The sequence below is a fragment of the Aotus nancymaae genome, unplaced genomic scaffold (genome assembly GCF_030222135.1).
Source record: "Aotus nancymaae isolate 86718 unplaced genomic scaffold, 86718_ANA_hifiasm-v0.15.2.pri h1tg000029l, whole genome shotgun sequence".
NCBI lineage: Eukaryota > Metazoa > Chordata > Mammalia > Primates > Aotidae > Aotus > Aotus nancymaae.
This window is the reverse complement of record NW_026988442.1, coordinates 29,675,418-29,690,881: the sequence shown is the minus strand read 5'-3', so window position 1 is coordinate 29,690,881 and position 15,464 is coordinate 29,675,418. Positions and strand designations below refer to the sequence as shown.

The following is a 15,464-nucleotide window of genomic DNA, read 5'->3' as shown; positions in this document are numbered from 1 at the left end:
TGCCTGTAATTCCAACTACTCAGGAGGCTGAGACAGGAGAATCGCTGGAACCTGGGAGGCAGAAGTTGCAGTGAGCCGAGATCATACCACTGCACCCAGCCTGGACAACAAGAGTAAAACTCCATCTCAAAAATAAATAAACAAATAAATAAATGTAAGTAACCATAAAAATTTCAGAATCTGTAATCATATCTGAAGTGTTACAATGCCTAAAAATTCATTCTCATCACTTAGCCATTTAAAAGTAAGATAATTATCAGCACACTTAAGTTTTCTTAATAAGGTACTTGACTTGAAAGAATCACTCAAAGCTATCTGTGTACTGAGAATTGCTAATAAGACTACATAGGCTGACACAGTGGCTCACACCTGTAATCCCAGCGCTTTGGGAGTCCGGCGTGGGCGGATTATGAGGTTAGGAGTTCGAGACCAGCCTAGCCAACATGGTGAAACCCCATCTCTACTAAAAATATAAAAATTAGCTGGGCGCAGTGGCTGGTGCCTGTAATCCCAGCTATTCAGGAGGCTAAGGCGGGAAGAATCGCTTGAACTCTGAAGGTGGAGGTTGCAGTGAGCCGAGATTGCACCACAGTACTCCAGCCTGGGTAACAAGAGCGAGACTTCGTCTCAAAAAAAAAAAAAAAAAAAAAAATCTTTACATATTAAAATATAATTCTGTTTTTTGGACAAATCAAAGATTATCTGCATACATACTTGGATAAAGTTATCACTTCACTTCAATGAATACTATACTGCTTGCTTACTAATTACAGTGCACTGTTGTTGGTGTTCTAGGGCTCTAACATTTACAATGAAACAAATACCATCTTCCTACAGAAGACACCTACACAGTCACCTACACTATCTGGTAGCATGAGCTCAAGGCCATGATGGAATAACCTCCACTAGGCTACCCTTCTGGAGGCATTCAGAGGCCATATGGCAGTCAAGGTTAAAAGTAATGGCAGAGGAAACATAAAAAGGAAGAGAGGAAAAATATATACAACAAGAGAGTAACGCATATGCATTGTGTGAGGGGGTAGCGGAGAAGTGCTGAGACCAAAGAGGAAGGAAGTGAAATATGATCTCACGCTTTCGAGCCTAGGTGACACTTAACATGAACAGAAACAGGCAAGAAGTCAATCCCAGGTAAGGGAGGGACTCAGAGAACATACAGGCTCACTCCTCCTCGCCTTTCAGAACTCCACCTAGATGTTACCTTTATACACTATCCTTCATTTGTTTCACCTGCTCCCAATCCCAATTAGATACCTCTTCCTAAACATCCCCACAGCACCTGGGGCCTAGGCCTATAAGAGCTCATCACTGTGAGCTAGGATTATCTTTATTCAGCCACTTTGTCTGCTGGACTACTGAACTTCCTCGGGGCAGGGACTGCGTTTGTGTTCCTCACCATGTATCCCCACTGCCCAGCATGGAGCCTGGTACCTAGTAGCTGCTCATTTATTATTTGTTGAATGACTCAATCAATAAGATGCTGGCTGCAAGGAGCTTACAATCTAGACAAGAAAAGCAAATGAAAGATGGACAAAAAGCTTCACAGAGAAATTGGTCTCTAATTGTTGGTTTTAATTTCACATACACATATCAAGCAGCCATGCTGTCATGTCATATGATCCAAGAGTGCTAAAATACTGAGCTGGTTTTGTCCTTTTGGGAAGGGTTCTCTGAAGCTTCTGAGCATTCTCTGAATGCTCTACATTTAAACACCCTACCACCTACCAGATACTTCCCCAAACGTCCTCTATCAACATGTTCACAACCCAATCACCATCTTCTTTGCACACCTGTTGGTTTTCCTGTGTCCTCACCTTGGTAAGGGGCTCCATCTTTCATCTAGCTACCTATTTCCCTAATCTGGAACATTCCTCCCATTTCTTCTTCTTCTCCTCCCTCCACATTTAATAAATCACCAAATCCTCCTGATTTGAGACAGTAAGGCATAGAGATTAAAAATGCAAATACCTGGCCGAGTGTGGTGGCTCACCTGAGGTCAGGAGTTCGAGACCAGCCTGACCCACACGGTGAAACCCCATCTGTACTTAAAAAAAAAAAAAAATTAGCCAGGTATGGTGGTGGATGCCTGTAATCCCAGTTACTTGGGAGGCTAAGGCAGGAGAATCATTTGAACCTGGGATGCAGAAGTTGCAGTGAGTCGATATCATGCCATTGCACTCCAGCCCGGGCAACAAGAGTGAAACTCCATCTCAAAAAACAAACAAACAAACAAAAACCAAAAACCAAATACCTTTCCCTTTGGAGAAAGCTACAAAACTTACGACGAAGACCTTGACTGTGCTATAATGGTAAAGCATCATCCTCATCTATTGCTTGTTTTAATTTGCCATACACAACATATAGAGTAACAGCTGTTCAAGAAGGATCAAAGAAAAGGCATATCCTACAACATAATATGCACTTTTGTGGCTAAAAGGGAGAGACCTTTAACAAGATACATTCCTCCCTGCAACCTATATATTTATTTTCTTTTATTATGGCTATAAGGATAAGGTAGAAAAATCATCTAGTCATGAATTTGGACACATGACAAATGGTATCACTCCTGACCAAGTTGTAAAGCAAGTCATTAAAAACCTTACTTCGTAGCCATCTCAGTGCAAGCATATTTGGGTAAGTCATTCTTTTATCAGCTCCCATTAGGCCCACCCAATTTAACTTAAAGTTGGTCATCAAAAACAGTTCCTGGAAACAACTGAACATGGGACAAAAATACAGCCACACTCAGTTGCCTGAGGTAGGAAAAAATGGTGATAGCTTCTAACTTCCTCAAAATAGCAGAAGGGGGCTGAGGAGAGAGAGAAAAGAGGAAGGGCAAGAAGCAGCACCTGGCCAATGATTTTACCCTGGATTTTAATGTCAAGGGTACTCCCTCAGGCCACGAACGCTTTAGCCCTTTGCTTCAATTTTATCTAACGATAATACACCAAATACCTACAAGGCCAAGCATCACATAACATTAACAACAAGCCTGAAGAGAAAACTCAACTTGGGTAAAGGGTTGCAAACTCAAGGGCTAAGTAACATACGCCAACAAGGACAGTGTGACCCACTGTGGGAGACTGTAGTAAACTCTGGAACACACATGTGTCCATCCAAAAGAAGTCGTGTCCCTCAGCCCAGCAGACCACTGCTGATGTAAGCTCAGACGATGCGATTTTCAGACTTTTCAAGAGAGGCCAGAATCCAGAGTTGCAGGTCATTTCTCCTGATTCACTTACAAACAATGGCACAAATTAAACTCTTCTCTTTTTTTAAAACATTGTGCAGACCAAGCAAAATATGACTGTCGGTAGCCCATTTGTGACATCTAGGTAAGAGGTTAGAAAACTAGGCAAAGGCCAAAAACTACAAACTCTCTCCTCCTATGTCCTAATAAATTGAGGATTAGCACAATCCCTTGTTTCTCTTCACAGCCATATACTTGGAAGCTGAAGCAATGACCACACTGCCATAGTGCTATTGTGAAGCTGGATCTGGGACACAGGAGAAAAGCACTGAGGGGCTGAGACCTCATTGTCTTCCTGAAACACTTCCTGCTCCTATAGACCAATTGATAGTATATGATAAATAGTGCTGCATGTAAAGGACTTTGCACAGTGCCTGAGGCACAACACAGAATTCAGTAAATGTTAGCTATTAGAGGGTTTTAACCTGAACAAGGGCAAGACATGGAGCATACTGTGTTTCTCTCTCAAATGGAAGATTTTTTAGTCCAATTACAAAATCCAACATTCCTCTTTAGACAAAAGAAAAATTTGAAAAGGAACTGCATTCATCCATGTGGCATTCAAGAATTTTAAAATATAATGTGATTTATGCCCCCACAGGCATTTTATTATTCTTAAGGAAATCCATGGGTTTTTAAAGTTTTAATTTGAGTTAATATGAAATTTTAAAGTTCCGTCCCACTTTTAGATTAGGGGGATCAGGAATAGCCAAATAATGCTACCAAATCCAGCATGAGTAGGGCATGAAGCCCCAATTTTTCCAGAAAGATCACCCCACCCTCTGGTCTCCTGGTGTAACCATGAATTTGTAGAAAGTTAGATCGGGGTCATACTATATGGCTGTCTAGTCTAATGACTATATTTTACAGATTCTGTATGTAACTCCTCAAAGTTCCACAACAGTCAAAGGCAGAGTCAGAACCCAAACCCGGTTTCCTGAGTTTTCTTCCATGACCTCATATGTGCCCTCCTGTGAGCATATATGTTCAGGGTGGCTGCTTCAGGGGAACAAGGCACCTTGAGACTAAAGCTTTGAAACACAACTGTTCTGTATGAAACTAACCAGTACTGGAGGCAGATACAAGCCCCTACCCTTAGGAGCAAAAGGCTCTACCAACCAAGGGCATAGGCTGGGGAAGGTTTCCTATACATAGCCCAGCAGTCTTGCTTCAATACTTTGGAGGCATGGTCATAATCTTTTAAAAATCCTTTAATATCAACTATGCCTTCTTAACCACTGGCTTGGAAGAAGAATTCCATATCTCTATGAAAGAATATAATTTACTTGCTGGAAAAGTAGAAGTATCACTAAGCAAAGGAATCAATGATTTTTTTCTTCTTTTTTTGAGACGCAGAGTTTCACTCCTATCACCCAGGCTGGAGTACAGTGGCGCGATAGTTGCACTGCAACCTCTGCCTCCCAGGTTCAAGCAATTCTCCTGCCTCAGCCTCCCGAGTAGCTCGGATTACAGGTGTGCGCCACCACGCTCGGCTAATTTTGTATTTTTTGTAGAGATGAGGTTTCTCCATGTTAGTGAAGCCAGTCTCGAACTCCCAACCTCAAGTGATCCACCCACCTTGGCCTCCCAAAGTGCTGGGATTACAGCATAAGTCACCACATCCAGCTGGAATCAATGATTTTTAAATAATGTTACTATGCTTCAAACTGTCCAACTTCCAAAGTACTGAGAAAATATTTTTTGAAATATAGCCAAGTATAGAATATAAACTGTGTCCTACATTCAAAAGTTGTCTTTCTAGAAAGCATGTTTTAATGGCAAAGGATACAAAGCAAGCTGTAAAAGAGACTAAAATTAGCTCAAACCACAAATAACCTAACACACTTATCACTTCCTTATGATCAACCTAAAAAATCAAACTTTAAAGGCACTTACAAAAAACTACAGGTGGGAGGCCAACTGCATCCTTTAACTTCAACTATACCCTTTCTTCTTTCTAACATAGATCCTGGCATGTAAACATTGCCAAACGATGACATTGTATTAATGTGAAGGCAAGCACCAGGGAAACTATAGGAGCTCAGTTTTGCCCTCTAACTAAAACAGCATATACCGTGCAGTTCTTAAGTGGTTAGAAGGGTAACTACCTCCTCAAACTGAAGATGAGAAATGAAGATGAAGGGCCACACCCATCTCCAGCTGCATTTCACAGACAGCTAAGGACATACCACACTCCCACTTCAAACCAAAGTAATCCTCCATCTTCTAAAGCTATCTATTTCCTACTTGCAAAAGCAACATCTTCCAAGTCATTGGGAAACCCAAAGTTTGTCACCATCTGAGTAGTGGAACAAGTTGCAACATGAGGCTTCGTTGACAAATATGTATTCATGGGGAAAAAAATGCACTGGGTTTGTGAAACTACAACTATTCTCTCTCTGAGTGATAATTATGTTTGGCAAATTTTCTTACAAGTTTTTTGCAGAAAATTCAAGCTCACAAAAGATGAAAACAAGTGGTTAAGGATGAGTATAGAACCTACCACTATGCACTCTCTGATACTGTTACTCAAACTTTCAAAAGTTATTTTCATTAGCAGGTAGAGAAACAGGGCAAAGTAGCAGACCTGGGTAGCTATTTGTGGTGTCAACAGAGCAAACAAAATACTGATAATGGCACTAACATTCTCACAATTTATTCAGGAAAAACCATCAGTAAGACATGAAGGAATATTTAGAAATGCTCAGAAATGGTACCATGATAGGTACATAAAGGGCCCACTAAAACCTAACATTCTAGGGATGTGGATTATCAAGGAATGTTCAAGAGCGACCCTTAGGTATGGCTAAACCAGCTTGTATGCTGGGAACTGCTCCAAAAATTTGGTTTTGTGCTTGTAGAAACCTGATGCAACTTCCTGATCTTGGCCCCATTCTGCCTCACCCCATCTTGGAGGATGATCCTTAACACTCTGGCAACAGGGAGGTGGCATACAGGTAATGAACAGTAATGGTAATGCTCTTAATTCAAAAGTGCTGTCAAGATACAGTTCAGATCAGGGTAAAAACAAAAAAGCAAAACAATGACAACAAGAAAACAAAAAACGATATATTCCCTCCCCACCACCCACCCCCCAAAAATTCACCGGGTACCTTCTTAGAGGCCTCTTTTCTCTGTGCAAAAGCCAGCCACACAAATATTTATAACTCAGTGAAGGCATATTTTCCCTTTATCCTTACAGAAGCAAACTAAGCCCTATTTGAAAAGTGAAACAGTAGTTCAAAGTGACAAATCGAGAAGAGTTAAAGCTAATTTACCACGTTATGCTAAATGCAGTTTGCTTATCTGTTCTCTTGAGTGAAGTTATATTCAGAAGTGGCTTCATCCTTAGACATTTTTAAGTAACCCATGTTCTTAAGAGAATTCTAACTATTTGGAATAATTACTTGATGTTCACTTTCCTGTAAGCAATTTGCAATAGTGTACAATCCTATTCAGTGCCCATCTGAATAAAAATTAGCTAAGCTGTTTCCTGTCATTTGACGTGGTGACTTTTAAGTAAGATTCTGCAAAAGGAAGAGATGTGCCAATAAAAGATACATTAAGTAAGGAAAAAAAGGAGAAAAACATTTCTTAACAGAGATAAGAGAAGAGTTTTCCTTTTCTAATCACTAAGAAATTTTTAAGCATTATTTTGGAAACCTAGTTTTGCTACGCTCATCTTATCTCTGCAAGTGATGTTGCTCACCCACAAAAGCCACAGACATAGCCGAGGCTTTTCCTTCTTCATCTGTAAAAGTAAAACATATCTCAGTCTCTAGGAAGAAACAACTGAAAAGTAAAGAGAGGGAGACAGAGACTCAAGTCTACTTGGGACCCGAAGATTTACTTCAACAAGTGGTTAATCCTCAAGAAGGACTTAGAATTTTCGAGCACAGTACTAGATTCATAGTAGTAAAGAATATGTTTATTTCCCAGAGAAAATGCAGATCTTAAGTGTCCCTTTGCCATGTTTACTCTAAGTCTATATTATAGAGCTGACTTCTTGGAGCACTAATTCTATCTAATTACCGTAGGGTATCCATAAAACCTTACTGCCTTGGTAAAATCACAAGCATTCAGTAAATCAAACCATGTCACAAATTTTTCTCTTAAAAAAAGGATGGGGCTGGGCACAGTGGCTCACGCCTGTAATCCCTGCATTTTGGGAGCCTGAGGCAGGCAGATGGCTTAAGCCTGGGAGTTGAAGACCAGCCTGGGTACCACAGCAAAATCCCATCTCTAATCCAAAAAAATATAAAAATTAGCTGGGCACGATGGCACGTGCCTGTAGTCAACTTGGGATTCTGAGGTTGGAGGATCACTTGAGCCCAGGAGGTGAAGGTTGCAGTAAGCCAAGATTGTGCCACTGCACTCCAGCCTGGACGACAGAGCAAGACCCTATCTCCAAAAAAAAGTTATCTAAAAAATAAACTTTAGGCCGGGCGTGGTGGCTCACGCCTGTAATCTCACCACTTTGGGAGGCCAAGGCAGGCAGATTACAAGGTCAGGAGTTTGAGACCAGCCTGACCAACATGGTGAAACCCCATCTCTACTAAAAATACAAAAATTAGCTGGGCATGGTGGTGCACGCCTGTAATCCCAGTTACTCAGGAGGCTAAAGCAGGAGAATCACTTAAAACTCAGGAGGTAGAAGTTGCAGTGAGCCGAGATCACACTACTGTACTCCAGCCTGGGTGACAGAGCAAGACTCCATCTCAAAAAAAAAAAAACTTTAAAAGGACTGAAAATCACTGATAAGTAGTTGGTATTATTTTATCTGTAGTATGACTTGTACCAAAGCCCAGAGATCAATAGATTTGATGGCTACAGTTTTCTTTGGCTGTTTCAGGGCAGGAGGGAATCTTCCGTGTGAAATGGCCTTATTTCCAGTTTTCAGACAATCAAAATGTACAAGCTGTCAGAAGATACTCACGATCATGTCAGGCTGCTTTGAAAAAGGAGAGGGTAGCTGGGCGTGGTGGCTCACGATTGTAATCTCAGCACTTTGGGAAACCGAGGTGGATGGATCACCTGAGGTCAGGAGTTTGAGACCAACCTGGCCAACATGGTGAAATCCCATCTCTTAAAAAAAAGAAGAGAAAGAAAGAAAAAGAAAAAGGCAAGGGCAGTAGCTAGTAAACTCTGAAGACCATTTCTACACAAAGTAAAGCATTAGTTCTAAACTGCTGGAGACTTAGGTACTTTCTTCTCAAATATGGCATATGTGTAAACTGTCATATTATTCAAATGAAACTTAGACCAGATGTAGGTTTCTTCCTAAAATTACAACATAAAGGGCAGTTATTCTTTGTGTACCTAGTTAGGGTTGAATCTTTTGTAAATTCTCAAGAATCAGTTCCTCTATCTTTTACAGGAAAAGCCACCCAGTTGCTACTTGAGAGAAAAACTGCAAAAGCATAGCATATGTGTCAGGGCTACTCATTTTCCCACATTACTAAGTCAAATGAACTCTATTTATCAAAAACATTAAATGCCTCTTAGGAAAAAACACCCTATTCTTTTGAGCCGTTAACTACACTCACAAGCCTCCTATAAATTTTTGAGCCTAATTGTACCCACCTACACCTTAGAAAACTGAGTAACCACTATAGTTTTTACAAGGATTATTCAAGAACATTAAATTCTCTTTGTGAGTACATTAAGAATTTTTATTACTTGACCTGAACTTAGGATCATTTTTACAAAGGAAGAAACCAAAACCCAAAGAAAGTCAGAGACCCACTCAGCACTGTTAGTATGACAGCTGAGACTACAAGTATACCCAAACACAGAAGACACCGGAAAAAGCAAAACATGAAACTACTCTCTTGGCCTAAGGGTGGTCAAAGGCCAAAAAATGTCATCACCTTTTATAGTTTGAAAAAAAATTCACAGACTTGTTAATGGTCAATACTTTATAGAGAACTATATTTTATATCCCAAAATCAAAAAAATATTTTATGAACCAACCACATGCAAAGGCCCTCTATAAGGTTTGTGAGAACCAGTCAGGAGTGAAGGGGGCAGAGGAATTCAACAATTCTTAGAGAGACAAACATATCACCTCCAAGTTGCCCATAAAGTTCACCCTAGGCCAAGTACAAATTTGTTGTTACATTTAAAGCTTCTGTGAAACAAATCAGTGGGGTATCAGCTTCTACTGGATAAGAATGCCAGCATTTCTTCCAAAGCCACTAGAGCAGGCAATACTAAATTACCTCATTAGGCTGACTCAAAATGTGGCAGGGCTTTCTCCCAGAGTGACCTCTGCTATTGGTACTAATGTGGGCTAATCTATTCATTTCTATCATTGCCCCCCTAAAATGGGAGCCAGGAAGCATGTTTTGTACCTCTTTACACCATCAGGCTAGCAAAGTACTGACAATTCAATCCCAACACTTGTTAGGTATCTACTCTATGCCAGGAGCAGAGGACTCCAAGATGAATGAGAAAGATAGAACAGTTGGCCTCGGAAAGCTTGGGCTCTATTGGAGATAGACCTGGGATATAAAGTAGCAGCTACAGCCGGACACAGTAGCTCATATCTATAATCCCAGCACTTTGGGAGGCCAAGGCAGAAGGATTGCTTGAGCCCAGGAGTTTGAGACCAACCTGGGCAATACAGTGAGACCTCAACTTTATAAAAATAAAAATTTTTTTAAAGACACAGTTGCATTGACAGCAGGGCTTTAGAAGAGATATGCCAGCTTGTATGAAAACACACAAGTGACAGAGCAAAACTCTGGTGCAAGGAAGCACACATTTGAGCTGGAAGGTGCAAGCTAGATTGAATGGGAGAGGCATCCTCAACAAAGTGCTTAGCAATGGTATAGAGGAACGAAGGGTAAGGATGAGTTTGGAGAACGCTGCTGTTTCTGGTGTAGCTAGAAGGGAAGCCACATGGGAGGGAAGGACCGGAAGCTGGATGCCGTGGTAAGGAAGAGTTTGAACTTTACAAGTTCAAGTTATGGAAGCATCAGAAGAGGAGTGACGGATTCAGATCTGGTTTTAGAACAATTAATTACTCTATTGATGATCTGAAGAATATACCAGTGGAGGAGAGGGGAATGTGGCGTGACTGTTGAGGGGCCATATTAACGGGTAACTGGTTCCACTCCTTTCTGCAGTGTGAAACTAGAAACCACTGCAGGCTCATAAGCAACATCTGAGAACCTAGACTTCCAGTGTGGTGGGAAGGATACCATAGTGACCAACCAATGAAATGTGGCAGAGGGGATCACCAACTACTCCAAAGTCCCCAGCCCTCTTGGATATACAAAATGTGCACACGGAATGGCTGGTGCCAAACTACATCACCTGGTAACAATGACCCAGCTAGAATTCCAATTTTCCTGAACATGGGCAGCATAAAGGAACACACCCAGCCTATTTGCCAGTATTAGCTGTTACCAGAAACAAATTAGCATAAACACTGTAGGAAGGGATGCCAAATTGTGCAAAATATATATAGGCTCAGGCAGGCCTCAGAAAAAGTACCTGCAAGCCAGGCACGGTGGCTCACGCCTGCAATCCCAACTTCAGGAGGCCAAGGTGGGAGGATCGCTTGAAGCCAGGAGTTCAAGACCCACCTGGTCAACAGAGCAAAACCCTATCTCTATTTGAAAAAAAGAAAGAAAAAGCACTGCAAGGAACAAAAATTGCCAAAAGGATTCTGTAATCTAAAAGATCAGAAGACAGTTTTCTTTAACAAAAAGAAAAGGGAAAGAAACATGTAAGAAAAGGTCATAATTTCAGTAGCTAAGTCAAAAAACCTCCATAGGAAATTTCTTATTTGTTTCTACCATGAAATTCAGTATACATTCAGTTACATCATTCAATACCAGGTATTTTAGGTTTTGAGGAGCTATTCGTGATAAAATGCAAAATGTAGGAGGAGCAACGGCAGATAAGCTGCAGCTAAGAAAAAGCGGCATTACCATTATCCCCCAGCTGACTTTTTGGAACCATCTGGTGTGGTTTACTTCCAAAGACACCAAAGTATTCCTATAAATATGCCAGTTATGTCAAATAACAATTACAAAAAGTTCTTCCCTCCACTATTTCTACTTTTGCTCCCAGTTAATTTAATATCAGCCTAGACAATTACAAAGGTATTTACACCATTTCCAAAGTACTGATCAGATGCCTAAATTTAGTTCACTCAAACCAGGGCTAAACGAGAACATTTAGATCTAATGGGTCACTGAAGATGACTAGAACTTCCCAATCTCTCCATGTCATTTCCGTTAGTCTTTTTTTTTTTTTAAGTGAAGTGAGTCATAGTGTATAGATATTTCTCTTCTGCACAAAATAGGTTTTTTTTCCTCTGAAGAAAATGATATTTAAATAAATGTTATTGGCAAATTTTAATATTCGTCTTTTTGGAATATAACATAAGCTATATATCAGTAAGGAATTTTAGTGAACCATTGTTACATGGTTTTAAGCTAGTCAGGGATTAGATCATATTTCATAACAAAAACAGCTATAAAAACAAACATCAATTGGAAGAGTGGCCCATTTTACAAAGCCTGCCTCTAACATGGAATAAATCTTGCCTTCATGTCACAAGCTACTATTGCAGTCTCCTTTATCTGAAACAATCAAATCACTCACACTGAAATATAGTGAATGGTGTCAGAGAATCAAAGAATTTAGAGAAGAGAAAACAAGCAAAACACCTGACCCAGCCCCTCTTAAACTACAGATGTAGGCAGTACATGAGCTATTCTTTTCATTCACTCAACCCTCTCCTCTCTTCTCTCATTCTAGCTCCATAAAACCTCCATAAAACCAATCTCTTTTCCTCACCTGGGCTCACTCTCTCCTTTTAGACAGCTAGGCCAAATCAAACAACTGGATGATTTTAAAATGTTTAAATGCTAGAAAACAATGTTTAAAGCTATCTATATACACTATCAAAGCTGACTTTTTATAGACCTAAATGCTTATTAGCATCTATGCTATGTATTAGCATTAAAGATTAAAAATACAGTTATGCTCACTTTATCAAACTGACCTGGTATAGAATCTCTGCCTGAAAAATTTGTTTTCTAAGCTGCCATATTCCTCAGCATTCCAAAGTCCTCCTGACTCTTTTTTCTTTTCCCAATCATTTTTGAGTTTTTACATCTTTTTGTTTTAATTAGAAAATAAGAGTAACTGACCTGTTTACCAAGTTGTAAGCAAAAATTACATTGCCTCTCTAATCACAATAGACTAGGCAAGCTCAAACTATGTCTTTGTATAAGGCTGCCCTCATTTTGACATGTAATAAAATATTAACTTTTTTAAACTTCCATTTTCTGCCAATTGTAAATACATTTCCTTGAATCTTTGAAAAATAATGGTTTTGGTAAAGTGATACACACCTTGGAAAATTAGCCACTTTAGACTCAAGGTCATTGGAACAGTTTTAGAAAATGCTACAGTTGTATGACAAAGAGCTACCTTTACACTTAAAAAGGAGAAAAAAAGCCGGGCGCAGTAGCTCACGCCTGTAATCCCAGCACTTCGGGAGGCGAGGCAGGCGGATCACTAGGTCAGGAGTTCAACACCAGCCATGACCAACACGGTGAAACTCTGTCTCTTAAAAAAAAAGAGAAAAGCTTCTGATTTCAAGATTTTAGAGAAGAAAAATATCCATACAGTGGAGGTGAGAAAAGCCCACTGTGACAATTTTCTAAGACCAAAAGAAACTACCTCCGGGAATGTGGCAATCCATTAAGAAGCAGGGAAAATCTCAACACCTTGACTACCTTGTGGGGTTTGTGGCAGAAAAACTTAAGAACAATGAAGGAACTTAATTGAAAACTGACACACTCCATGATAGTTGCATGCTTAACAGTTTTAACAATGCTTGGTGACAGGTCAGGCCACCCTGGCTTAAAACTGTAAGAAACAGATGGGGCAGAGTGGCTCACGCCTGTAATACCGGTACTTTGGGAGGCTGAGGCGGGAGGATCACGAGGTGAAGAGTTCAAGACCAGCTTGGCCAATATGGTTGAAATCCCCATCTCTACTAAGAATACAAAAATTAGCCAAGCATGAGTGTGGTGGAGAAAAGATTTCTCCACAATGCTTCCACTTGTGATGGGGTGTACCATAATCAATTCCAACACTTCAGATCAACAATTTTCATTTAAAGCCACGTAAGACTCAACTGCATTAAACTGATGCAGAAAATCTGTCTACATATTCTCAGTCACTTGCAGAATTCATTCAACTAATTCAGAGACCAGATATGATATACAAGTTTTATATACTGATCATATGTATTAGTATATAGATTACAGTGGTTAGAAATATTAGTCTAGCAGAAACTAATATACACACTACAGTCCAAATAAAAAGAATCCCGTCAAATAAGCTTGATGTAAATCCACATGAAAATCAAGGCTGCCAAAAAAAGGCTTTTGTTAGTCAAGCATACCACAGAACTGCTTAAAGCTTTTTTCCTTTTTAAGCGGTGCTCAAAACAGCTGATAGACCTCACAATTTGCCTTTTGAGCCTATAAGCTGAAAACAGAATAAACGGCCTTCTCCCTTTATACAAGTAACAAAATCTCTCTATTCTGTACATTGCTTAATTTAAGACACTGTGCAAGTGTGGTTTTAATCTTCACAGCCCCCGCAATGACATTTAATTGGGAGCACGTATTTTCTTCAGAGGATTTAGCTGCTTATGAAAGGAAAATCTCTTTGTGTTTTTAACTATCTGTTTTATAGATATACAAGAAACCCTACTTTCCTAACTTTTTAACACACAAAGAGATGAAGACTCCTAAGACAAGGTCATCTCAGCCATGACCAAAGACTAAGCTGCTAATTGAGGAAATACGCTATTTTAGAGAGGGTTAAAACGCTAACCTTCCTGATTCCCTGCCCGAAAAGATAGTATCATGGCCCCAATGGAGTGGGTATCGCAGGCCTCCTGGCCAGAAGGTTCTTTAGCCCCATATTCTCATGGCTTTCTGCTCCTCCTGGTTCAGCTCACAAAGCAAATGTCTCTGCCTCTGACAGGCCTTCCCTGATCCCTGTCTCTAAGGCAGCCGGCACCTGTACTGGCTATGCAGTCACCTTGTACCCCGTTAGGAAGTCGTTCTCTTCACAGCACCTGTAACTGAATTATTCGCTCCTGTGTTTGATTGCCCTATTCGACTTTACGCTTCACTAAGACTACGATCTTGCCTGTCCTGTTTAGCAAACACACTCTCTAGTGCCTAAGCGATGCCCAATACAGAATAGGCTCGCCAACTCCTATCCAATAAATGAATGAACAGAAAGTGGGAAAGGGACTGCCATCCCTGGGACTCGACGCACACTGAGACTAGGGGAAAGGAAACGTGAAGGGGGCTGAGTAACCTTTTCCCCCAGGGAGACAAAGGGAGAGAGTCTGAGGTGGTCCAATCCAGAAAAGGAAATAGTGGGGGTGCTAAATCACCCCACGGGACAAAGAGTGGACAGGCAGGGGGCGGGGTCGGGGTGCGAGGGATTCGCGCTTAGAGCACAGACCGGTGGCCCCCCGGCTTGAGAAGTCACCAGGACCGGAGAATAGGAGGGAGGTGGGGGATTGAAGGGGGTTCCAAGGCCGCGGCGAGAAACAGGCCCACCAGGGGGACAAAGAGAGCGGGGGGCGCAGTGCGTCGCTGTCCCATCGAATCCTCAAGCGGTAGGGGCGAGGCGGAGGCGAGACCCAGAGGGAGTCTGGGGCCTGGGAACCTGAGGGGAATGTTCCCGAGGCCTAAGCGAAGGGCCCGCCACGCTCCGGGGCGCTCCCGCACCTGGTAAATGGCCGCCCAACTCCCGGACTTGTCGATCTGCTCGAACTCCTTTTCCATCTCCATGACGGGCCAGGGCGGCTGCTGTGCCTCCTTCTCAGCCCACTGTGCTGTCTGCCGCTCTAGGCCGCGTCGCGCTCTTAGCCTCGAGGCCCGCTGCAAGCCCCAACTCCTGCCGCTATCGCCGCCCTAGCCGCCGCGGCTTCTTCATGTCAACCGGCAGCCGGAACTACGCACCGCGCCTGCCAGGGGCTCCGCCCCTGAAGCGTAAGGACCAATCAGCGATCGAGAATGTCGACCAGCACTTCCGCGGGGAGGAGTCGGGGGAGGTGCTAGGGGAAGTAGCCATAGCACCGCGAGACGTCTAATAGCTCGCGCTCCCTCCTCCCCTCGGGGGGCTCTGGGCTTGGGCG

General features: G+C 41.7%; 1 protein-coding gene across 1 annotated transcript in view; it reads right to left on the bottom strand.

The window, feature by feature from the left end:
• PTPN1 (protein tyrosine phosphatase non-receptor type 1) overlaps positions 1-15,263 on the bottom strand; it is a 75,161-nt gene extending 59,898 nt beyond the window's left edge. Inside the window, exon 1 of the mRNA XM_012467448.3 lies at positions 15,055-15,263. Within this exon, the coding sequence (XP_012322871.1) occupies positions 15,055-15,117 (63 nt within the window). The 5' untranslated portion in view covers positions 15,118-15,263. The remainder of the gene's footprint in view (positions 1-15,054) is intronic.
• Between the last annotated feature and the right edge of the window lie 201 nt (positions 15,264-15,464).